At 46.3% G+C, this 25576-nt stretch overlaps 1 protein-coding gene across 1 annotated transcript; it reads left to right on the top strand.

Annotated features, from left to right (window-relative positions):
* Window positions 1-1085: 1085 nt before the first annotated feature.
* GCKR (glucokinase regulator) lies at window positions 1086-21434 on the top strand (the record flags this gene model as incomplete). Its single annotated transcript, XM_080911554.1, is given in 20 exon segments — window positions 1086-1145; window positions 1654-1809; window positions 2200-2268; window positions 3104-3172; window positions 3522-3595; window positions 3925-3991; window positions 4166-4219; window positions 5445-5539; window positions 8386-8491; window positions 8907-9025; window positions 9467-9565; window positions 9723-9820; window positions 10130-10206; window positions 10562-10658; window positions 11188-11285; window positions 11371-11454; window positions 19030-19179; window positions 20684-20818; window positions 21263-21400; window positions 21402-21434. Coding segments are annotated over 20 exon segments (1878 nt in total).
* Window positions 21435-25576: the final 4142 nt, after the last annotated feature.

Here is a 25576-nt window from a genome sequence, read left to right as displayed (position 1 = left end):
TCTCTCTCTCTCTCTCTCTCTCTCTCTCTCTCGTGAGTGTGTGTGTGTGTGTGTGTGTGTGTAAAACTCATTCATTTGAGAGAAATCCGTTAACCTGCACCTCAGGATTCCTACCCTCAAAGCACAGAAACATGGAACAGTTGTTAGAACATCAAAGATGGAAACACTTGGAATGCCAAACACTGGACGAGGATCTTTTAAGACCTTGCGCCACTATGAATGAGTATTATTCATGTGGACCATCTTGTTAGTTGTTATAGTCATCCAGTAACACGTGTTAGGTCCTTAAATTATTATTTTTTTTTATTTCATATGTTAGCTGAGTCTGAAATCTGATCCTAAATAACCAACCACTCATGTGAGGGTGCTTCCTCATGTAAAAACAATGTAAACGATGACTTCTAAGTGTCTATGTATCCATTGATGCCTACCATTTGGGAGAAAGTACTTGGGTTGGGAGAAACAGAGACTGTATTTAGGGCAGTTTCTTCGGTCCTCCTTGTTCTTACAGTATTTCTATTTCTGTGAAATTTCCTGTGATATCCAGTTCAGTGTTCGCACACCTGGGGCCCAGAAGCTTCTGTTGCTTTTCTTTGAGAGGAGCCGAAAAAATGGGCCAGTGGGGCAGGGAAGGACTGCATGCTGACATGTGATCAAGCCATGACCCGAGTCCTCTGACTTCTACTGACCCTGATCTCTGGCCTTGGGAGGCATTTGGGCCACAGAGTTCTTTTGCTCAGGGATTCTTTCTGACCTGGGTGTTCTGCACACTCAGGCTCTCAGCCTTCCTGAGGGCACTGTGCCTAAAGGGCAAAAGCAAAGAAACTTCTGGTCCTCTTCTCCAAAGGCAAAGCAGAGGCTGGCAAGCCAGAGTATATGCAAAGAGGACCCTCAGGAGCTTGCTTGAGGGCTAGAAGCCAGTGACAGGAAAGGGTGTTGAAAAGAGGGGTGCAGGGGGTGGTGCTCTTAGGTTAATCATCTCCATAGCTCAGATAAGACCCTGCCAACTGGAAGCAAAGTTATTGGGACCATAACGGTTTGTGTGACTGCAGAGGCAGGCAGGTGGGGGAGTCCACAGTGGGACCATGCCAGGCACCAAACGATACCAGCATGTGATTGAGACTCCTGAGCCTGGTGAATGGGAGGTGAGGTCCCTTTTCAATTTCAGCCTTCTGTTCTGATTCCTAAAATACTTTTATTTTGGACTGGCCTCAGCTCTGGACTTCTCCCTCCCTCTTCCTTCTGTTCTTCTTTTTGCCTTTTGATACAGGGTCTAGCCCAGGCTGGCCTCAAACTTGCTCTGTGTCTGAGGATAGCCTTGAACGTCTGATCCCTTTGAGGCAGCTTTCACTTTCCAAATGCCTGAATTGCAGGCACACATCCAGTGATAGGCACCATTTCCTTGTGTTCCCTTATGATCTTCCTTCCCTAATAGGCTGAGAACATCACAAGAAGACTGTTTTTAGTATGTGAATGGTGTATGCCTGTATGTGTGCATGTATATGCACAAGTCGGTGTGTGTGTGTGTATGTGTGTGTGTGAAGGATGTGAATCTAAGCCAAATACTGAGCCTACTGCCACTCCCACCTCCAGTCCAGCAGGCATAAAGCACTTTGGCTTTCTGCCCCTACCCTTGTGTCCCCTTCTCTCTAGTTGTCAGGGTATGAAGCTGCTGTGCCAATCACAGAGAAATCCAACCCACTGACCCGGAACCTGGACAAAGCAGATGCAGAGAAAATTGTTCAACTGCTGGGGCAGTGTGATGCTGAGATATTCCAGGAGGAAGGGCAAATCATGCCCACCTACCAGGTGACTCAGAGTCAAATCTCAGACACTGCAAACAGAGACACCAAGCCAGTCACATCTCAACTTCTACCTTCCTGATACAGGACATCCTCAGTCCTTTCCTCCATCCCAATCCATCATCCTCCATTTCTTTCCCCCCCCCTCATTCCCATTTTTAAAATTTATTTATCTATCTTGTGATGTGGAAGGATTTGTTCCATGGGTAAATGTGTGGAGGTCAGAGGACAACTTTTGGGAATCAGTCTGTCCTTTTACTACGTGGGTCCCAGGGATTGAACTCAGATCTTCAGACTTGGCCACAATTCCCTTAACTTACTGAGCCATCGCATTGCCTTCCTCCCTCCCACCTCTACCCCCCTTTTCTCCATCCTGATTCTTGTCCTCTCTCTACAGCGACTGTACAGCGAGTCGGTTCTGACCACCATGTTGCAAGTGGCTGGCAAAGTCCAGGAAGTTCTGAAGGTACGAACTCTCCTCCTGCTTCTCATTTTCCCAAACACTGATGTTCCCTGTAACTTCCTCTTCTCATTTTTATTCATCTCAATTCTTCATTCTCTTGGCCTTCCCGTTGGATATTAATTGCTGTCTTAGTCATTGGTGACAGTGACGGCAGCTACCAGAGGGATAACACTTTATCAACAGCAGTGCTTTTCCTTTGAAAATATTATTATTTTTTAAAACGCTTATGGATGCTTTGGCTGCATGTATGTCTGTGTACCATACGTGTACCAGGTGCCCATGGAAGGCAGAAGAGGGTGCTACATCAACTGGAACTGGAGTTACAGATGGTTCCGAGCTGCCATGTGGGTTCTGGGAATTAAACCTGGGTCCTCTGGAAGGGCAGCCCGTGTCTTAATGGCTGAGCCATCTCTCCATCCCCAGCAATGAACTTTCACATAGTACATCCACAAAAACCTGGGAAGTTGGTAGTATTATCTTTTTACATTTTTCTCTTCTTGTTCCAGACTGGAAAACAAAGAAAGGCTGATCGCAGTCGCTTGCTCAGATTACCCAGCTAATAACTGCCTGCCGCCATGGCTGCTTTGATTGTTTGCTTTTATTTAATTGACAAAGCTGCTCTCAAGTCCCTTCTGGAATAAGAATTTTAATGAATGGTTAGAGAGGAGAGCCAGGAGGATTTCTTTCTCCTGATCATTGTTCTTTTGGCTGCCTCACGTGGCCTGTGCGCTTCTCAACTTTATGATGAGGAGAAGAGTAAGGAGTTCCAAGTCTTCCTCAGCTGCTGACAGGCAGAAACGGTGCTTTTCTCCTGAACTGGGCTTCTTTCCTTCCTCAGGAGCCAGATGGGGGCCTGGTAGTGCTTAGTGGAGGGGGAACCTCTGGCCGTATGGCATTCCTCATGTCTGTGAGTACCTTAATTTCCTGTTTCTCCCTTTTCTTCCTGGGGATAACCCCCAGAACTAAAAGGCTCATCGGAGATAAGTTCTCTCCTCAGTTCCTCTCCAAAACCTAGAGCCCACGGTGGAGCTGGATTTCTCAGGCCCCACTAGAGCCCAGCACTCTCTGGCTAACATCCCCACATCTCATGTATCACTAAGTAATTAATCATCTTCAAGTTGCATCTTTAAGTGCCAGACTCAAGATAAGTTAGGATTAAGCACTGGCCTAAGAAGAGCACTATCAATCCTCTAGGAACAGAGAATCCATGTTCTGTCCTCTTTTTCACTCCCTCCTCATACTCTCTCCCTGGACAGGTGTCCTTCAACCAGCTGATGAAGGGCCTGGGGCAGAAGCCTCTTTACACCTACCTCATTGCAGGGGGTGACAAGTAAGTTACCCAGACCTGTACACGTGGCCCGAATGTCCTCTCAGAGCCTGAATTTAGTCAACGATCGTATTGGACCTGTCTCAGTCTCCGCCATCTCTGGTCGTCTTGTATCTGACCCTGTCACAGATGTTTAGTGCTGACCCTGCCACTTTCAGTTAGTCAGGTTTCGAAATTCTGTGGCGTGTTTATCTCGGTGCCCGATAAACAGTAGGTGTCCATTCAATGATAGCTTTCTTCCATTTCTTTCTTTCAATATCCCCTTCCCTAACCAGCTAAGGCATCTGCCTCTTAGCTATTGCCACTGATCTCCATGGAGTTTGCACCCTCAGGTCTGTTGTGGCCTCCCGGGAACGGACAGAGGACAGTGCCGTACACGGGATCGAGGAGCTGAAGAAGGTCTGTGTTTCCTGTCACTACTCACCTGGACGCGCCCATATGTTGCTTTTCATAGGGTTAAAAAAACAAACAAACAAACCTTCAGCTCAGGCCTGGCCCCTGCTCCAGCCCCGATTTACTCACACACTAGATTTGTACCTTAGGGATTCTAACACACACCCCCTTCATTCCTAGGTGGCTGCTGGGAAGAAGAGAGTGGTCGTCATAGGCATTTCTGTGGGACTCTCTGTAAGTGAGAGAACACAGTGGGTCAGTGTTACTAGGATGAAGTGGGTGGGACTAGCTTGGTGTGGAAGGTGGGTGCTAGTGATGAAGTGGGTGCTAGGAAGTAGAAAACCATCACGGGGATTCTATTTTAATTTTTTACCAAATCGGTAAGTTTGGTAGAAAGTTTTGGGTATATTTTTATAGCTTAAAAAAAAAGAGAGGAGGGTATTTCATCTCAGCATAACTGTGTACTGATTCATCAACAACAAAGATGGACAGACCAGTCCTGGGGTCAGCAAGCTACTCTCGCAGTCTGTGAAGCCAGTTGCCTGAGTTTGTGGATAGTTTTATGGGCATGCAAACTTTGTGTTGACTCAGAATCCATGGCCTCTTTTGTGCTGGGCTTAAGTGGTTGGACAGAGATCATAGGGCCCACAAAGCCTGAAGTATTTACTCTCTGGCTTTTCACCTGACTCTGGCCTCTGGCTTCATCCCACCAGCAATATCCCAATCAGCTCTGGTTAGGAGTATGGGATCTCGGGTGCCAGCGGGTCAGTGTGCATTTTAACAAACTCTCAGCATATTTGTATGAAAACCACCTGGCTGGGTTTCCTACCCCTCCCAACAGTTTTGATTCTAAGGGTTCAGGCGCAGAGAGTTAGATCCCAGCAGCTGTGCCATAAGAAGATAACAGGAGCCTGAGCACAAGGAACTCACAGTTGAGTTAGTAATTCTCAAACCTTACCGTTTGGAAGATTTCTGTGAAGGAAGAGAAGAATGTAACACTAGCTTGGTGATAGTTGCTTGTGATAACAGCACTCGGGAGGGAGAGGCAGGAGGACCGCTGTGAGTTCAAGGGCAGCACGGACTGTTTACAGGGAAATCGTAGCTCAAAGAAAAAGTTGTTTTCTTGGGGAACCTGTTAAAAGTATGCTCTGCTTTTTCAAATTTTTATTCAATAAGGTTTTTGTTTGTTTGTTTGTTGAGATACGGCTTCTCTGAGTAACCCTGCCTGTCCTGGAACTCACTCTGTAGACCAGATTGGCCTTGAACTCCCAGAAATCCACCTGCCTCTGCCTCTCAAGTGCTGGGATTAAAGATCTGTATGCTGAATCTGGTGGTGGATTCACTAAGTCCTGGCTGAAGAATCTAGTGCTAGTAAACACGCTGAGGCAGATCCCATGTGGCTCTGGGGAAACATGCAGAGGAGCCTCCTTTATCCGGTCTTCCTTTCTTGTCACATCAGGCGCCCTTTGTGGCCGGCCAGATGGACTACTGTATGGAGAACACAGCCGTCTTCTTGCCGGTCCTGGTTGGCTTCAATCCGGTGAGCATGGCCAGGTGAGGCTTCTGTAAGACCGACCAGGCCGAGGGAAGCCTGGGAAAGGGACATGTTGAAGTCTATATGATGCCAAGGAAAAGACAGGTAGACAGTCTTGCTTGTCGAGTCTCAAGGTGTAAAAGTAAATATGGGGTGGTCTCTCAGCGCATGAAGTTTTCACTGGGTTCTTCACTTGAAATGTTCTCTCCTTGTATCGGAATTGTGGGGCTGGAGAGATGGCTCAGTGGTTAGGAGCATTAGCTGCTCTTCCAGAAGTCTACATGGGGGCTCGCAACCATCTGTAATGGGATCTGATGCCCTCTTCTGTGTGTCTGAAGACAGCAACAATGTATGCACATACATAAAATAAATACATAAATCTTTTTTTTTTAAAGAATTTTGGAAGGCAGCTTACAAAAACTATGTAAGCCAAACAGGATATCTGAGTTTGAGGCCAGCCTGGTCTACAGAGCAAGTTCCAGGACTGCAAGGGCTACATAAAGAAACCCTGTCTTGAAAAATAACAAACACATAATCCACTCCCCCAAATACAAAAGCTACATAAAACACAAACTTGCATGGATTCAAACAAGGATTGGAGAGGTAGAGAGACAAGAACTAGAAGGGAAAAACAAAACAAAACAAAGCAAATAAACAAACAGCGTTAGGAAGGTCTGTTTCATCTGGGGTGAGCATCTTTCAGAGTGCAGCTTTTCCTACTGTACGCTCTTTCCTTCTTCATTCCTGGCTGCCTTTGGCTCCTCTCTGCCTCCATACCTCTGCCCCTCCCACCCCGAGCCCTGTGCTACAGAACTACCTTCTTTTGTGGGGAGGACAAAGTCTTGCTATGTAGCCCAGGCTAGCCTCAAACTTGAAGCCCTCCAATTTCTGCCTCTGCTGAGATTTTAGGCATGAATCACCACATCCCAAACCTCCTCCTTCTTCCCTATCCAAATGGCCAGTCAGTCTAATCTTAACACTATGTAGCTCACCAGTACTGTGTAGGTATAGTTTCATTTGGGGTAAGGCCATGAGATGTCTCTTGTCTTAAAGTGTCTCTGGTGATTTTGAGGTACAGCCAGGTTTGAGGAACTCTGCTAAGTAAGCCATTGAATTGGATCACCTAATGGCACCCTGTCCCTGGGGACTGCAGTGAAGGAGCCTAGTTCTTTTAGAGATGCTCTTCCAAGTCCCAGACTCCAGGCTTGTAGTGTAACTCACACTAATGTGCAAATGCGTCTGTGACACTCTTAACCCTGATCCTTTTCATGGAGGACTCTTCTTCACCCAAAATATATCTGCAGCAGTGCGTGCTAATTTCAGGCCCTGTGACTAAGTGAAATGAAGAATTTCAAACAATGTGGGCGTGGAGATCTTCCAGTTGTTCCTTAAAGTGGTGGCTCCCTGTCTTGGCTCATCTTCAAAACTGTCTCGGAAGCTTTATAGAAATGCAGTTTGGGGTTCTGACGCACACCTGCAGAGGCTGAACCTCAGGGTGTGTGTGCGTGTGCGTGCATGTGTGTGTGTGTGTGTGTGTGTGTGTGTCTAGAAGTAGGTGCTTGCTGCAGAACAGAAGTACTCCCTGGCAGGTTTTGATGTTCAGTGAAGTCAAGTCTTGGAATCCTGATGTTTACTGCACCATGTTTTCCCTTCCTCTCGGGCCTCTAGGAAGTGTTAAAAATGATCACAACAGCCATGGGAAGCACTTTACACAATAGGTATGAAATAGGTGGATGTTATCTGCCTCAGGATTTATATAAAATATTTCTATAAAATATTCTATAAAAACTATTCAAGAAGGGGTTAGCCTGTGCCTATTTTGGAGCTGGGGAAGCAGAGGCAGGAGGATGCCTGGGCTTGCTGGTCTAGGTTTAGGGAGTGGCCTAGTCTCAAAAAATAAGGTGGAGAACAACTGGAGAATATAACTGGGGTTAGCCTCTGACTTACACATACATGTCATGTGGAACTACATACATGTGAGCACACATGCATTAACACATACACATGCACACTCAAATAAAATTAAAAAATAAAATAAATAGTTCAAAAAGGGATGAAATCCTGTCAGGGGTGGGACGATAAAGGACAGTTGGGATAATGTGTGAATAGTTAGCTCAGTCTTTGAAGTCCTGACACAGTGAGCAATTCACATATTCATCCCCTTCAGAAGGTCCTCATTTATTTATTTATTTATTTATTTATTTATGAGATTCCACAATTTTAACTAGGCGTGTAAGCTCGTACTGGTTCTCTTGTCTTATTAACACATTGCTTCATTATGGTGAATTTGGTGTAGATTATCCACCAGCAGGCGCTATAGTTAACAATGTAAAGTTTATCCCTCATTAGGGACCAACATGCTTCCCTGGGGCAGTGAAGGGAGCACTTGTTGGGGAGAGTTTCAGATGAATTTCCAAGAATGGAAGAGGGTTTCAAAGGGCCCTAAGATGGAATGTGAGATGCTAAGGTTTGGTTTTACTTTTTGAGACAGGGCTTTTCTGTGTATCCCTGGCTGTCCTGGAACTCACTCTGTAGACCTGGTTGGCCTCAAACACAGAGATCTCCCTGCCTCTGCCTCCAAGTGCTGGGATCAAAGGCGTGTGCCACCACAGTGGTTTTGACCTTTGGTTTCCAGCTAGAACATTAACTCGGATGTTGGCTTTCACGTGGGCTTTCTTTGCTGAAGGTATTATTAAAATACATCCTTGGAATCTGGGGACACGTCATCCCATATTCTTCAAAGCACATTTCTCTGTGATGTAGTTGACCTCTGACCCCACTCTCTCACCAATCCTAACTACTAGTTGAGGAGTTTTCTTTAGATTCTCACAGACTGTTCTTTTCCCTCTCTTTCTCTGGACCTTAGGAATGACCCCATTGAAGACTGGAGATCAACATTCCGGCAAGTGGCGGAGAGAATGCAGAAGAAGCAAGAGAAACAGGAAGCTTTTGTCCTCAATCCTGCCATTGGGGTAGGGTGGGACTCTGCTTTCTCCCCACACTTCTTCAAGCTTGTCACACACAGGGACCCTTTGATCTTCAAGCCTCTGTGTATCTTGCTTAAATCCCCAAGGCGTTTCCTATCAATGAAGTCCTAGTTTCTCTTTTCTGTTCTCACCTTGGGATGCCTTTCTTTAATCTGTATCTCCTTTGCCATCTATGCACAGACAACCTTGCCTAACCATCGCTAGGTCCCATTCAGTCAACTGGGGTTTTACAGACAGTGATGGAGTCTCAGTGGCAGACACATCTGAGACCTTCCTCTTGATCTTCATATAAGAGAGGAAGGGAAATTCCATATATATATATGGACTTGAACTGGTGCACTGGTAGAGTCCTGGGTTGTCCTCTTTCTACCAACTCCTCTGAGTGTCTTTGCCTCCTTAGCCCGAGGGGCTCAGCGGCTCCTCCCGGATGAAAGGCGGAAGTGCCACCAAGATTCTACTGGAAACCCTGCTACTAGCAGCCCATAAGACTGTGGACCAAGGCATTGTGTCCTCTCAAAGGTAAGGAGGAAACAGAGAAGTTGGGGTTCGGATCCAATCAGAAGTGACATGGAGGAGAAGAGAGCAGGCTCTGCCTCCAGAGGCAAGCTTTCAAGAGACCTTTGACCTGAGGATGGCCCAGGTCATGCAGTCTAGGACCAGCCCTGCTGTGCCTTTCTTTCCTTCCCAGGGCTTCCAGAATGCTCAGACCCACCCTCTGTTTGGCTTTTTTGTTCTTCCTGCTGAAGCCCCTTTAAATTAGAACCCTTTCTGCCCTTATGAAAGGCAGTCTGGGTATTTTTCTCCCTCTTTCTTACCCCACTTTTCTCTAGCAGGGACTAGCAAAACTTAAAAAAAAAAAAAAAAAGGGACTTGTGACTTGCCCTAGGCATGGGTAGGCATACCTAGGTCTTTTGTGGGAAATACTAGGCCCTCTCTAGGAGTTAATAAATTTTCTTCTAGATGTCTTCTGGAAATCCTTAGAACATTTGAGCGGGCTCATCAAGTGACCTATAGTCAAAGTTCCAAAATTGCCACCTTGATGAAACAAGTTGGCACCAGGTATGTGGCTGTGAGTTTGTAGGGGACCTCGGGAGGTGTGTTAACACGGCAGGGGTGAGATGGGGCCACATGTCGGCAGGTCTTGGTTGTTTACTCCTGTGTTCCTCTGTCACCTCTTCTCATGATGACCATGGCCCGGCCTCCGGCTCCTTCTCAGCCTGGAGAAGAAAGGTCGCGTGCACTTGGTTGGTTGGCAAACCCTGGGCATCATCGCCATCATGGACGGAGTGGAGTGCATCCACACTTTTGGTGCTGGTGAGTCCTGAGTCCTGGTGTGCTCCTGACTCCAAGTACCCCAGCCAAATGGTCCACATTTTCCTGCAGACCCCCAAGGTTCCCTAGTGTTTATCCATCCTACATAAGGAGGCACTTCCATCGAACACTTCTTTCATTTGAAGTATTGGATTCCACGTGGGTCCTTGATCTCTTGGTTCCCAGTCCAGTGCTTGCAATAGTCTCTCTCACAGATTAGCGCTCACTTTCTGACATCATCATAGCCCTTGAAGTCTAGAGCCTTCCTTCTAAAGTCCTCCATTATTTTCTCTCTGATTTTAAATTTGCCAGATTTCCGAGATATCCGTGGCTTTCTTATTGGTGATCACAATGACATGTTTAACCAGAAGGGCGAGCTCACTAACCAGGTTGGAAGAGGACAGGACTTGGGAAGCTGTGGAATTCACTGGTGTGCTGAAGGCAGTAGGGGAGTGGGGCCCGGAGGTGGGGGAGGATGAGTGGGTAATCAGTCCCAGGAAGGACTGATCAGAGGACACAAAGATTTGCAGCAGTGGACTATGGGAGACTCTGGGTTTGCCTGGCTTCATTTCACTCACCTGCAACATCACCTTTGGCACAATGCTACCATTTTGGATTCTAATCTTTCTCAACTAAAACCAGAAAGGCTTTATTAGATGCCCCCAAGGGCCCGTTCAGAATTTAAGTCTCTGCTCTTGAGTGCCCTGCTGGGAAGAACTTTCTCATCTTCTTCTTCTGTCTCAGGGTCCCCAGTTCACCTTCTCCCAGGAAGACTTCCTGACTTCTGTCCTGCCATCCCTCACGGAAGCTGACACCGTGGTCTTCATTTTTACCCTGGATGGTGAGTGGGAGGGTGAGAATGGTGGGGTTGGTTTAGAGGAATGGCCATTTTTCTGAGTCTCAGGGTGCCTTGTCAGAGGGAGGCTGTCTTAGGGTAGGCTGTTGTCAGGATAAGACACCATGACCTAAAGCAATTTGGGGAAGGTAGGGTTTATTTCATCTTACAGTGTATACGTCTCTCACTGAGGTTAGGGCAGGATCCTGAGCAGAAGCCCTGGGCTTATAACCCATGGCTTTCCTGTCTGCTTTTTCATGGCACTCAAGACCAGCAGCCCAGGGGTGGCACCACTGACTCTGAGCTAGGCCCATTAATCAATCAATCAAGAAACCACACCACAGGCTTGTCCAGAGGCCTATCTAGTAGGGGCATTGTCTCACTTTTTTGCCAAATGATTCTGGCTTGTGTCAAGTTGACATCAAACTGTCCAGCACAGAGGGACCGAATGAGTGTCCTGGCAGGACCCTGGGGTGGCAAGAAGAACTGCTTTATAGCCCAGCCTTTTAACTCCGATGTCTCCTGTCCCATTCAGATAACCTCACAGAAGTACAGGCCCTGGCAGAAAGAGTGAGGGAGAAGAGCCGGAACATCCAGGCCCTGGTGCACAGCACTGTGGGGCAGTCCTTGCCGGTGAGCGTCCGGCACTGGGGAGAAGACCTAGGCGTGGTGCAGCTAGGCCTTCTGGAACAAACCTTTTTCCTCTCTTTCTCCTCAGGCACCTCTAAAGAAACTCTTTCCCTTGATCATCAGCATCACCTGGCCACTTCTTTTCTTCGATTACGAAGGGAGCTATGTTCAGGTAGGTGGGGACGAGAAGGTAATGTTTCCTAAGGAGAAGAGTCCAAAACCCCCAACACTAGGTGGACGGAGAAAAGCCTGAATATTTGTTTACTCTTCTCCTCTCCCCAAGCTGGGTAAATACTCTGTTTCTCATGTCTCTAAAGAGAGTTGCCAAGGCAACGGGGTTCAATTCTTTCTGGGAATATACAGAAAGGGCAAGACAGGCCACCAATTACTATACAATCATTGGTTTTGGGGGGAAGGGGGGATCAGGTTCATTGTTGACGTTGAAGTCATTATCACCGCCCAAAAGCTTTCAAGGCATTTTTTTTCATGGTTCACTATGCTGAACATAATCCAGACATTACTCTGATGACGTCCTCCCTCAATGGTGAAATTACAATCCAGGAGATGCGCCGAGAGGACTCACGGGAACTGAGTAGTTTGTATGCCTTTTGCAGTTTGGTTTGGGGTGTGCACCGGGAAATCTAGTTGTCAGACAAGTTCTGCTGTGTGGCCCAAGAAAGAAGACAAAGCTTTATCTCTGTGATTTACTGTTCTCACACATGACCTGCCTCTCCTCCTCCACAGGGCAGAAGCAGGGTCCACAAGGGGTCTGGGGGAGGTGTGGTCTCTCGACATTACTTAAACTGCTTCCTTCTGGAAGCTTCTAAGCTTGACCAGATGGAGCCAGCATTCGGCCTCTAGGAAGCTAGGGCTCTTACAGAAATGTCTCTTCCCCGCGAGAGGTCACATTCTCCTTTGTCCCTTGTTCTAAAGAATGTCTCAGTTGTCCCTACTACTTGGAATGCTTCCCATGTTCACATTTCCGCCGACTGCCCATTTTTGGAAAAATCTTCTCTTATTAGCTTTACATTGTCTTGGCTCTCCATATTACATTCTTCTCCACACTTACACAGTCATGATTTCTAATGCAAATACAGCCCTTTGCGCCCTGGTGAATATTTCATCTTTTATCTCAGTTCGCAGAGCGGTCTCCCAAAGTGGGAGTGTTCAGTTTCACCACCACCACCCCTCGTTTCTCTGTTTAATGTAGTGATATTTTATTTAGATTTTGGTTTGTATTCCAATCTATTAGGTTTTTTCCCTTGGTGGTTGTTAATCTTTCACTTGATGCTGGTTTCATCTCTGCACATGGAATTGTCTGAAAGAAGGTTTCTGGTGAAATCCAGTTCCAGCGGGGGGTTTAGGTCTCAAAGAGGTGTGGAGTCGGAGAGGGAAGGGACTGATCTTATCTGAGGGTGAATTAGGCTAGCTGGCAGTTATTGAACAAAAGGACACACCTTATTATGAACGAGGTCATCGACTTTAATACAGCACTTTTTTCTGAAGCAAAAGCAATAAGTTCAGCAAGCATCTAAGTCCCCATTGTTCTCTAAGGTTCAGCAACCCCACCACGTGCCCTTTGGTACCCCCTCCTGCAAGCTCTCAACTTTGTGGTCAGGAGGTACCAGATATGGAGTCCTGTGAGACAAACCCATGGTAGCAATTTTCCTTCCTCCAGGGGCAGTGATGCAGTGTTTGCACCAGGAAGCATAAGCATTGAGGCATTTCCTGATTGTGTTGCTGTATGCCCTGGTCTCAAAGATCCCCAAACGGAAGGTCCTGGCATCCTACTCTTTCCCTTGTTCCAGAGCATCCTAATTCCGTCAGTGTATGCTCCTGCGTATGGCAGCGGGGGCTCAAGCCGGTCTAGCTTCTTAACAGAGTCTGCTTCTCGTGGGGCACACCAGGTCTTGCCATTCGTCCTGTGAGCCTGGGACCATTGTCTCTCTTGACCGTATGCTTTCACAAAGAGGGTTCTTGTGCAGGAGTAGGCAGGGTTATCATGGTATATGGTTCCACCGAGGCAGAGCTTTGCTTCCAAAGAATTACTTTGTTCAGCAAGACTGCCATTGCATACATTCATATCTTTTAACAAAGCCCATACAAAATTTCCCAAAGGAAAAAGGCTTAAGGAAACTCCCATAATGTATAGTGAGAATCATCAAAATGAAAGTCAAAGGATGCTGGAGAACCGTGACATGCAATATCCACCACGCTGGAACTTGGCTAAGCAGCAGCGCTCGCCAAGATTCCCGCTGGACCTTGTCCTAGTTTGCCGTCTGCCTTGGTGCTATAACCCTGACCATAACCAGCTTGGAAAGGAAAGTTTATTCCAACATTTTACAGCCCATAATTTTGGAGAGTCGGGGCAGGGGCTCAAGCAGGGAGCAGGTGCAGAGGCAGGGGCATGGAGGAAAGCTGCCTCCTGGTTTATTCTTTATGGCTTGCTCAGTTTCCCTTCTTTTCACATTTTGTGTGTGTGTGTGTGTGTGTGTGTGTGTGTGTGTGTGTTTGAAGGAGTTGGTTCTCTTCTACCTTTTGGACCCAGGGGATTGACTTTAAGTTGTTAGGTACCTCTACCCGCTGAATAATCTCACCAACCCTCAGCTTGCTTTCTTATACAACCTTTAGAGTGGGCCAGGCCCTATAAATCAATCATCAACCAGGACATGGCCACTGGCCAGTGTGATGGAAGCTGTTTCTCATTTCAGGTTTTCTCTTCCAGCAGATTCTAGTTTATGTCAAGTTGACAACACCTAGCTCAGACTTGTTGCTTTAGTTGTAAAGGTATTTTTGATACCGTCATGGTCTTCACTCTAAATTTAAAACATTGTGTCCTATTCACCAGGCCTCCTCTTTCACGTTTCCTTTATCCCTCTCTCTTCCCTAGAGCACATGACAGACAAACAAGGCAGCTTCTCACTACACCAGCAGGGCAGAGTGGCATATACTGTGATCTCAGCATCTGCAGGCAAAAGCAGGATCAGGAGTTCAAGGCCATCCCTAGCTACATGAGGAGTTCAAAGTCACTCTGGGTTACATGAGACCTTGTCTAAAATCAAACAAACAAAAACCCCAAAAATCAATTACTTCAGAATATGCCCCTCAAGGGCAAAAGCCTTTGCCACTGTAAGTATGATATTCTTATCCACTCTGGGAATGACAGTAAGTCTGATCCCATTACCTAAATTCAGATTTCCTGAGTTATCTCTGGGGAAGTCAGTTTTATTTTCCAGGCCTAGAACGCAATCAAGGAGAACCTACTGACGACCACAATCACTAGGTCTCTCCTCTGCCACAACCAAGGAGAACCTACCCACCATAGTCACTAGGTCTCTCCTTTTCCACAGTCTTCGGTCTTTTTATTTTTTTTCCTTGACTCTCATGACACTGACATTTTTAGAAGTCTAGGCAAATCGTTTTCCGGAATCTACCTCACATTTCCAGAATATACCATTGTGCTGTGTCGTCTTTTCCTCATTCTCAGGTTTAAGGGCTTTTTTCCTTTCGGAGGAAACTAACATGTCACATCAGGAGTCACCTGACAAGTGTGTCTCTTCCTTGGCGAGACCACAGTGGCATTGAGTGGTGGTAATGGCTACTGCTTCTCCATATCCTGTCCCCCCGGCGTCCCCCAGCACCCCCCAGCGTCCTTATCCACTGCTTCTGCACATGCAGCTGATTCCATTTGACTCAGTTTTTCCCGTGGTGACTCTCAACTGGTGATTTTTCTATTTCTAGCTCTCTTCCTCTTATACATTAATTAACTGGTGTTCTTTTCTAAGGAGCTTGTGATTCACTCCCCACCCCAACTGTATTTGTTTAATGTCATTATGAACTCATAAATTTTCTTTTGTTGTTAAATGTTTGGGGTTTTTTGGTTTTTTGTTTGTTTGGTTTTTTTTTTTTTTTTTTTTTGGAGACAGGGTTTCTATGTAGCCAAAGCTGGACCAGAACTATTATAAAGCCCAGACTGGCCTTGAACTCATAACCCTCCTACCTCAGCCTTCAGAATACTAGGATTACAGACATCCACCACTGTGCATGGCTTAGATGTATTTTAATATATTTTAAAATTTTTCATTTCATTTATGTGAGTGCCTGCTTGTCTGAATGTACGCCATGCATATTCAGTGCTGTGGGCCAGAGGAGGGCGTTGGGTCTCCCGGAACTGAAGTTACAGGTGATTGCGGACCTCACAGTGTGGGTGCTGGGAATCCAGTTCAGAGCCAGAGTGGCAAGAGTTCTTCACACTCAGCCAGCTCTCCAGCCCCTCAACACTCAGCCTTTATTCCCCACCCTCTGCCACCCTGGCTGTCCTGGAGCTCACTTTGTAGACCAGGCTGGCCTCAAACCCAAAGAGATCTGCCCACCTCTGCCTCCAGAAGGCTGGAACCAAAGGCATGTTCCAACATGCCAGTTCCCCCTAATATATTCTCTCTCTCCCTCCCTCACCTCCTCTTTATTTTATGTATGTGAGTACACTGTCTTCAGACACACCAGAAGAGGGCATCAGATCTCATAACAGATGGTTGTGAGCCACCATGTGGTTTCTGGGATTCGAACTCAGGACCTCTGGAAGAGCAGTCAGTGCTCTTAACCACTGAGCCCTCCAGCCCTGCTCCTTCTTTCTGTCTCCTCCACCTCCCTCCCTGTTCTCTTTTGCTTCTCTCTCCCACTTTACCCATCCTCTCAGTTGTCCCAGAACAAATCCACGAGTATCAAATCTATAAAGATCCTTTCTGTCTCCAGGCTTACAGATGTCAGCCACCAGGCCCAGGTTTTGCTCCTTTTTCTAACAGATTTTAAATCTTTTCTGACCCTTGACCTTGAGTTCTTTATAAAGATGTTAGTGTTCTATTTCTAATATATGTTGTAAATATATTCTGTTGGCTTTAATCTGCAAAAAAGTCTGCTTTAATTTGTCTGAGGTTGAATTTGTCAGTCTCAGTTACTGTTTGGGTCTTGATGCACAGAAAGCAGCTCACACCCGTGTTAGAGTGGTACCTCTGTGTCTCTTTTTTTTGTGTGCAGTTCTTAGGAATTTTGTTTACTCTTGTATATACAGTAAGGCATGAGCCCATTTATGTTTTCCCAAGCAACTATTTTCCTTATTTAATTTTCTGTTGCTATGACTAAGACAGCGTTCTATTGGAAGCCTGTTGGCAGTTTCAGAGGTGAGTCCATAACAATCACAGGAAGAGTGTGGTAACAGGTGGGCTGGCTTGGTGTTGAGCCAGTAGCTGAGCGATTACATGTTAAAACAACCATAAAATAGAGCGTTAACTGGGAATGGTGTGAGCTTTTGAAACCTCAAAGCCCACTCCCAGTGACACATCTCTTCCAACAAAGCCACATCTCCTAATCCTTCCCAAAAAGATCCAAGTTCAATGTATGAGCCTATGGGGGTCATTCTCTCCAAACAACCATAACTGTTGTTTCTGTTTGATTTTAAGTCTAGCTTGAGTGATTTAGGATGTTACCTGAGCCATATACCCAGAGCTCTGTGCACTGGCCCATAACAATACAGTGAGTTTGCATGCATTTCTGTAATGTGAGAAATCTGGCGTTTTCTTCCTTCCTTCCTTCCTTCCTTCCTTCTTTCTTTCTTTTTTCTTTTTTTTTTTTTTTTGTTTTTTTTTTTGTTTTTTTTTGTTTTTTCAAGACCAGGTTTCTCTTTGTAGCTTTGGCTGTCTTAGAACTTGCTCTGTAAACCAGGCTGGTCTTGAACTCAGAAATCTACCTACCTCTGTCTCCCAAATGCTAGGATTAAAACTGTATGCCATTGCCGCCTGGCACATTCTGGATTTTCTGTTTTGTTCTACTGGTCTGTCCTTTAATGTGCTAACGCCATGAGCTTAATTACAAAGAGTTTATGGCACGTTTACTATTTGGAAAGTCCAGCCCTCCATTAAATACTAAGGACGTTCCCAGCTATAATTGCAGATTTATTTTTCTATTCAAACTTTAAAGTCAATCATGTAAAATTTAAAATAACTTTGTTAGTGATACTTATGGGACAAATGGCTAATAATATAACTCAGATTTAATTGGCTTCGTTCCTACGAAGTGATAAATGGTTGTAGCATTTGTCTCAGTTAGGGTTTTGATTGCTGTGATAAATCACCATAACCATAACAGCATCAGAGAGAAGCATTTATCGATTCTCACAGCTCACAGGTCAAACTCCATCCGTGAGGGACGCCAGGGCAGAAGCCATAGAGAATGCAGGTCACTGGCTTGCTCTCCATGGCCTGCTCAGTTTGCTTTCTTCTATGCCCCAGAACCACCTGCCCAGGGATGGCACTTGGCACAGGAGGGACCTTTTATGTCAATCATTAATCAAGATGCCCCATAGACATGCCTCCAGTCCAATCTGAGGGGAATGATTCTTCGACTAGCACTTCCTTTTCCTAGATGACACTGTCCAGTTGACAGAGAACCAACCAATCTGATTGTCCTCTTTAGAGGCTGTGTCATGTCTTTGTTAAATGTTTCAGTGAGCCAGTGAGATGGCTCAGTGGGTAAAAAACACTTGCTACACAAACCTGAAGACCCAAGTTCAATCCCTGCTGTCCATGTGATGATGATGATGGTGGTGATGGTGATGGTAAACTTATATCTAGGTGTGCTGCTGCATGCTTACAGTCCTAGCACTCGGGAGGCTGAGACCAGACTGTACCACACAGTGAGTCTCTGTCTTAAGAAACAACAAAAGGGTGGGGAGGTAAAATGGTTCAGTGAACAAAGGTGCTTGCCACCAAATCTGATGATCTGAGTTCAATCCCGAGGACCTAAGTGGTGGAAGGAGAGACTGAACTCCCATTGGCTGTCCTCTGACTTCCACAGGCTTGTTCAGAGGTTAAACACAATAAAAAGAAAATCTTTTAAAAATGAACAAAAAATCTCTAGAGTACACTCTCCCAAGAGTTTTTATGACAATTTTATACTGTCAGAAGGGCTCAACTCTAGAACAGAATTAGGCACCACCTCTGCCTTCAAGGGAGACTAGTTGATAAGTGCCCAGTAACTTCCTCCTCCCACATCAGAGGATCTATGGCTACCCCAAGGGTTAAATAAGACTTTAGGGGCTGGAGAGATGCCCTGCCAGTCAGGAGCTCTTCTTGCTCTTCCGGAAGACCCAGGTTCAATGGCAGCACGAGCACAGAGGATAACAACTGTCAGGGACCCCGATTCCAAATAATCTGACCCCCTTTTCTAGCCTCCAAGTTCACAGCATGCATGTGGCACACAGACACATCCACACATACATATTAAAAACACAATAACTTGTTTTTAAAGAATAAAGTAGAACATTAAACCTGCAAATTTCTAGGTGAAAGACCAAGTCCATGATTGTCTAATAATTGTTAATAAAACAAGCTTTATTAAATACCGCTGCGAAGATGGACACCAGCTCCGTCCATACCTGGGTTCCCAGAGATGGCATCAAATTAAGTTAATTGGGTGCTTATAAAGGCAGAACCCTTTATATATCCTGCCTTCATCCAATCAGGGGCAAGCGCTCATTCTGCTGAACTTCTGCCTCTGTGACCTTGGGCAACTGGGGCTCTCGGGTTAAGTTTAGCTCTCACAAGAATAGAATAAAAAGTAAAAAAGATTGTTAAAGCCTGGTCTCAGCGAACACGATCTGCGTTTAGGTGGCTGATTTCCTACCACAGGCAGCTCTCGTTCTGTTCCTTTCCCAGCCTCTAACTTCCGGTGTTCCCGTGTGTTTGCATTTTAGAAGTTCCAGCGTGAGTTAAGCACCAAGTGGGTGTTGAATACAGTGAGCACCGGGGCCCACGTGCTGCTGGGGAAGATTCTACAGAACCACATGCTGGACCTCCGCATCGCCAACTCCAAACTCTTCTGGAGGGCGCTGGCCATGTTGCAGGTCAGAGCGTGGTGGGAGGCCTCCAAACCTAGATGGCCACAGAAAGTATTTTTGCAAAGTTGGGGAGGGGTGTAGACGTATCTTTCTCGGGCATAACTTCTGGTCTGCATGCATTCATTCACACACAGGTATATTGAGGGGGTCTCTGCAGGTGTCACATGGGGAAGCGAACCACAGGGATAGTTATGAATGAAAACCCAGTGTGGACTGGCATTGTCAACCCGGATCAGACTTCAGGGAGTCTAATGCCAACTGGTTCATTGTAGGCATATTTAAAACACAGTACAGTTTCAGAAAGGGTTTCCAGGCAACAATCAGTCCAATTCCAGGTGCACAATAAAGTTAAAGGTGTGGTTACGCTGGAACTCTTTTACAAAGTACATGTGACCATGAGGGTGGGTTCTGTAGCTAATCCAGTGAGGTCTCTGAGCACAGAGGTCAGCAGGCCGTAAAGAACACATGACATCTTCCTTAAGGATGGTAATGATCTAGGGAGGGAAAGAGTCTGGGATGAACATTCTGGGGAATTTGGGCGAGGTCTGTCTCAATAACAAAAAGGCAAGGGAGGTTAGCCTCCCCAGACAGCAAAAGGTTACAAGGTGTTAACAAAATTCACTAGCAGCTTACTGGATGGAATGCAGGTATTTGATCTTTAGCTCCTTTAGTGAGGAGATAAATACGCTTGATTAACAGTCCTGGTTCCCTTAGTGCTTTGGGTGAGAGCACGGACCTCTGTGCCCCCGACCAGTACATGAGTGTGAAACTATAACCCTCTTAACGTTTCAAGGATGCAACAGAAACCCAACTCTTAGCGGGGCGGTGATGGCGCACGCCTTTAATCTCAACTGCAGAGGCAGAGACAGGCGGATCTCTTGAGTTGCAGGACAGCCAGAACTACACAGAGAAACCCCGTCTCAATACAAAACAAAAACAAATAGGCAAAAACAGAAACCCGATTTGTATTCCTCTAAGCTAAAACACAGCGGGAAGGAGTCTCTCTGTCCCCAGTGACTTGAGGAGTGCCTGGCAGAGGGTTCTTATTGGCTTGTCTTAGGTCATGTGCACAACCGTGAACCAATCACTGTCCTCCAGGGGAAAGGATGCTCTGCCCACCTGCTTTGTTTGACAAGCCGACTTTAGGGTGGGATGGGAGACCTTATAGCCTCAGAATGAAGACTAACCGTTTTCCAGCGGAAAAGGGGGGCTAATGCCAGAGGGGCGAGAAAATGGCTGCTGACCAGAGAGCATGGCCTTAAAGGTTGCTGTATGGGATTGTTGGATACCAATTTCCTATTCATTATGGGAGGTGATGGTTTACCACAAACTGCTTTAACCCATTTTTTTTTATACCTCGTGATGAAGGAACTGCCAGAAGAGACAAATTCTCTGCCCTGTCTTCAGGATTACAGCCCTCACTTTCTCATGTCTCTTCCCTCGCTTGCGACACTATTCTCAGTTCTTCTGGGCATCTACCCCGATGCTGACCTCATTGCTTCTACCACAGAGGTTCTCCGGACAATCCAAGGCTCGCTGCATCGAGAGCCTCCTTCAAACAATCCACTTTCCTCAACCGCTGTCGGATGACGTCCGTGCTGCTCCCATATCCCGCCACGTCCAGGTTGCCCATGAGAAGGAAAAGGTAGCCTTCCCCAGCTGGCTGTTCATCAAACACTTTCTGAGGGTTTTAAGCATCTTGGGAACTTTGTGTGACGCTGTGTTTACAAAGCTCAGAGATACCCTGCCACGTGGAGCTCCCATTTGGAGGGTGGGTGGATGGGGTAGGGGCGGGGCGAGGAGGTACCACTGTGACAGGAGCTACAGAGGCAAAAAAGATACCAAGACGGGGTCTTCTGTTTTTGCTTTGGAGGGGCATCAAGAAAGAGCAAGAGAAGGGTCTGCGCAGGAGTTTTCCGACTTTGGTGGCTGTTTTTCTCTGCTCTTGACCACACTTCTTTGTAGCCTGGATAACAGCCTCATATACTTGCTTCCGACTTAATCCCCGGTGCCCAATTCTCTAGCTCCTCCAGGGTCCTTCCTCAAATGGCCGTACCTTTTCTTCAGCTCTCTCTGCTCCTCCCCACAGGTGATCCCCACAGCCTTGCTGAGCCTCCTGCTGCGGTGCTCCATCACTGAGGCTAAGGCTCGCCTGGCCGCAGCTTCTTCAGTCTGTGAGGTTGTTAGGACCGCGCTCTCTGGGCCAGGTCAGAAGCGCAGCACCCAAGCCTTTGGAGACCCTTCGGCCTGCGGTGACCTGAATTGATGTTTCTGAGACCATGGAGGGGCAAAGTCTCCGTCCAGTTCCAAGGGGACTTGTGCCAGCAATACAAGTTGTGGGACAAACTCAGTTTTGGGTGGGTGGGGCACTAACAGCCCAGAATTGTGGAAGACTCCTGTTCTCAACCAGACCATTTTCATTTTTACTGGCATCTTCTGAACTCAGAAATAAAACTAAATGTCTTGTTTTGGAATCTAACCTTGCAAAAACAAAACAAAAACAACAACAAAACCGGTCATCAGACCCACTTCACACAGAGCAAGGGCTTCAGGTATTCGTGGCTGCTGTGTTCCAGACATCTGAGAGAGAAAGACAATGCCAATTAGACAAGATCTTTGCGGACTAGGATGAATGCCACATCCATTCAGAGACCAGTGAGCAGGGTCGCTGGCTACATCCTCTCTCTGTGTTTGCAAGAGAATGCATTCTGGGTGGTGCTGGACACCCTTTGGTGCACTCCGTAAGCACTAGAAAGTTGCCTGTATTGCTTTCGACTGAAGCTGCCACAGGTTTTTGATAAATCAAAGGAACCCCATTCCTCCCTAGTCTTCAGGCGCCTTCAGTCAAGGCTCTCACTGTTGAGATCTGGCTCCCCCTTGTGGCAGGGAAATAGCCAACTAATAGATGCCCTTGGGAGCTCCCCCATGGAGTTAGGGGAAATTTTAGTGGCTAGATATATTTTGGGACATGACAGGGGAGGTCAAGAATCAAAGAGAGTTGTGGAACAAAGGAAGTTTAAGTACAACAGATAAAATCTGAGAATGTCTCTGGCTTACAGTAGTTATGTGGAGTGAAATAATGGAGAATCAGGTCTTTGTCCCGGGATTCTGGGTTCCAGGAAGAGCTAAAGAAGTTCAGAAACGTGCTAGAGTTGAGTAAGGGGTGGAGCCATGCCTTCAGTCCCTTTGTGTGGGAAGTTGCTGAGGAGCAGGGTGTGCACTGGAGGCACAGCAAGATCGCTCTCCCTCTCACGGAGTTCTTCACAGACAAACGGGCAACAGGCTTTGGTGGTGCTGAACCATTGACGGGCAGGGTGTGTGTGTCTCAGCTGTCCCAGAAGGTTCTAGGACCAGAGACGGTAAAAGGAAATGATCTCTGGGATACCCAGTGGCCAGATCAAAACAGAGAGGACTTAGGTAGAAGACAGATATCAAGCACATTTGAAGTTGAATGTGTTAAATGTGGAACAATCATGCTCTTAGTTCAGCCAGCAGCTATTTTTCATAACTTAGGTCAGCTAGCATGGGTCTTGGATATATATGTTAAAAGTCTGTAAGGTCAAAGAAGGGAGTTTAAATCAGATAGAGGATGAAAGTACCAACTTGGCTCCATATATGGACTCAACAGAAACAGCATATTCCATAACTAAACTCAAGGCAGGGTTTGTAAACATGAATCAAATCTTAGTGTTCAAAGAGCAAACATTGCAGATAGAGCTGTTATGAAACACTCCCTTCATGGGAGAGGGAAGAATTCGGTCTCTTCAGCTGGTGACTGAAGGCTTCAGAGTGAGAGACATCGAAGATGAGCCCTGTCTTACAGGCTGCCCAGACTCGGCTCCACAGTGATGTGAAGTGGGAACTTCTGGTTTATTCGGAAAGTCAGTTATGTCAAATGATGTTTTCCTGGGGCACATGGGTGCAAGGATGTCCTGCTGAAGCAGACACGCGAAAGGACCTGAGATGAAGGAGCACAAATGTGACCCCACAGACAATGGGAGAGGAGCACTGAGCGTTGGCTTGTTTCGCTCTGCCTCGCTAGTCTTCGCTAATGACATGTATATTGTTGATTCACCTTACGTAGCATTGTTCAGCTCGGCTTGTGGCAATGCCACCAATGATTCCAGATCCGCCACCTCCCATTTAATCTCCTGATTACAAGTGTACTGAAGTTACATAAGATGTTAAGAGTGGGACTGGGGAGGTTGCCCTATGGTTAGAGCAAGGCAGAGGACTTGAGCTGAGTCCCAGCACCCACATGTCCCCTCACAACTATAACTCCAGTTCCAGGGGATCTGATGCTGTCTTCTGATTCTCTTGGGCATGCATGTGCACAGAAACATGCATGCAGGCAAAATATACTTACACATAAAATACATTAAAAAAAAAAAAGATGTTAAGGGTAGGTGAAAAGGGGTTAGTGGGATATACTGTAACGTTATTGCAGCTTTTGTGGTTCCTTACTCCAAAAATAAAAAAGTATAAATAAACTTGGCAGTAAGACAGTAGGTCCTAGGATAAGGCGTTCCTCTAAGGCCAGTACTTGATTTGATGCATCTCAGGTCAACAGCAACCAGGAAATTTGGAGAGCTGTGGATTAGGAACCAAGCACCTCAAAGCCTATGAGGGTTCCCACTCCGACTATCCTAACTCTCTCTGATTCCACTTGACTTTGCTTTCTAACCTGCAGTTTGAAATGTATGACAGGGAACCTAATTCAGACTTAGGTCAGTGGCCAGCTCCAAAGAAGATGTGAATCAGAACAAGCCAGACTAGAAGACTTTGAAACTGCCTCATCACTTCCTCCTTAATGACACTTTGTCAAGCTGGACCCTGGAAGATTTATAGATGTATTCTTCCCTGAGATTTGGGATATCAGGGCTTTCAGAGCCAGGGGCAGCCCCATGGAAGGGCAGTGGCTGGAATTCACAATGACGTCCCTATTGTGATGTCATATGGGGACATTCTGGAGTCAGAGACTCTTTAGTTGAGAGGGACATGGGCTTGAGTAATGGAGCCAATTTGGGGGCTGGCTATTCTACTGCTGGACCATCTCAGCCTTATTCTACTTAGTTTCTTGGTTTGTAGCATCTGGGTGTTGTTTTCTAGGTATCGGAGCTGGACACAGGGGGCAGCCAAGACAGAGGTATGTGATAGCTACTCTCAAAACCCTCTTCTCTCTGTGCTGAGCCCCCGTAGGTGTGTATAAATGCTTAGCCTCTGGGCCATCTGAGGGTATGAGCAGAGGGTAGGGAGAGTTTAGACAGTGTACCAAAATGTCTTTTTCTTAATTTACTTAAAGAAGCTTTAGGCCAGGCACGGTGGTCAGCACTTGGGAGGCAGAGGCAGGAGGATCTCTCTGAGTTCAAAGTCATCTTGGTCCACATAATGAGTTCCAGGACAGCAAGGGCTACTGTGTCAAGAAGCCAAGAAGAGAAGAGGAAGAAGGAAGAAAAGAAAGACGAGAAAGAGAAAGAAGAAAGAAGAGGAAAGAAGGAAAAAGGAGGAAGAGGAGGAAGGGGAGGAGGTGGTGGTAGCATCAGTAGTAGCTTTAGGATCACATCAAATGACACTGAGGAAGAGCATACCAGATACTGAAGAGGTGCTCCTAGGAGCTCGAGCTGACCTGAGTCATTCAGACCGGCAGACATAGAGCCTATGTGTGATAAGAGTTAAGAGAGAGGTGGATATTGTCCATCAAATGGGCGGCAGAAGGCTGAGTTCATTTTGTATATTATACTCTTGTGACAAGACAAAGAAGGTCTTGGAACATCGATTGCAAGTGACAACTTTGTGGGTGGGAATTTTTATTTCCGACAGAAGAGGAGTTGTTTGCAGACATGGTGCACACGGTTAACGTTAGTAGGTCACGCCTCTTTTCTGAGTTTCCTCTCTGAACCATGAGTGTCTGCCTCCCCCATAGTTCTGACATCTTGCCCAGACTCGACACACCCGCCATTTTTATTTTAGTCATTCCAGTGAGTGTATGATGTCACGTTGTAGTTCATGTGCATTCTCCCATGACTAGGATGCTGAGAGATTTCTCACATTTACTATGCATTTGGAAACTCATGTAAACTGTTCATTCACGTCATCTGTGCACTTTTAATTTGTGTGTGTGCATGTGCATGCATGTGTGAATGTGTGGACGCATTTGGCATTGTTCACTTGCAGAGTTCAGAGGACGGGTTTGTGGAGTTTCTCTCCTCATCCCTTAACTCTAAGTAGGTATGAACTCAGGTCCCCAGGCTTGTGCAGCGAGCATCTTTACCAGCTGAGCCACCTCCCTGGGCCCTCAGTATATTCCTAATGGTTGGGTTGGTAGTGCTGTGATTTGAAAGACCTCGCTGAATATTACAAACAGGAGTTCTCTGCTAGGTATAGATATAACATAGTACATAGG

The sequence above is a fragment of the Micromys minutus genome, assembly GCF_963924665.1.
Source record: "Micromys minutus genome assembly, chromosome: 1".
Taxonomy (NCBI): domain Eukaryota; kingdom Metazoa; phylum Chordata; class Mammalia; order Rodentia; family Muridae; genus Micromys; species Micromys minutus.
The sequence above is the reverse complement of the archived record's forward strand: the minus strand, read 5'-3'. Positions and strand labels throughout refer to the sequence as shown.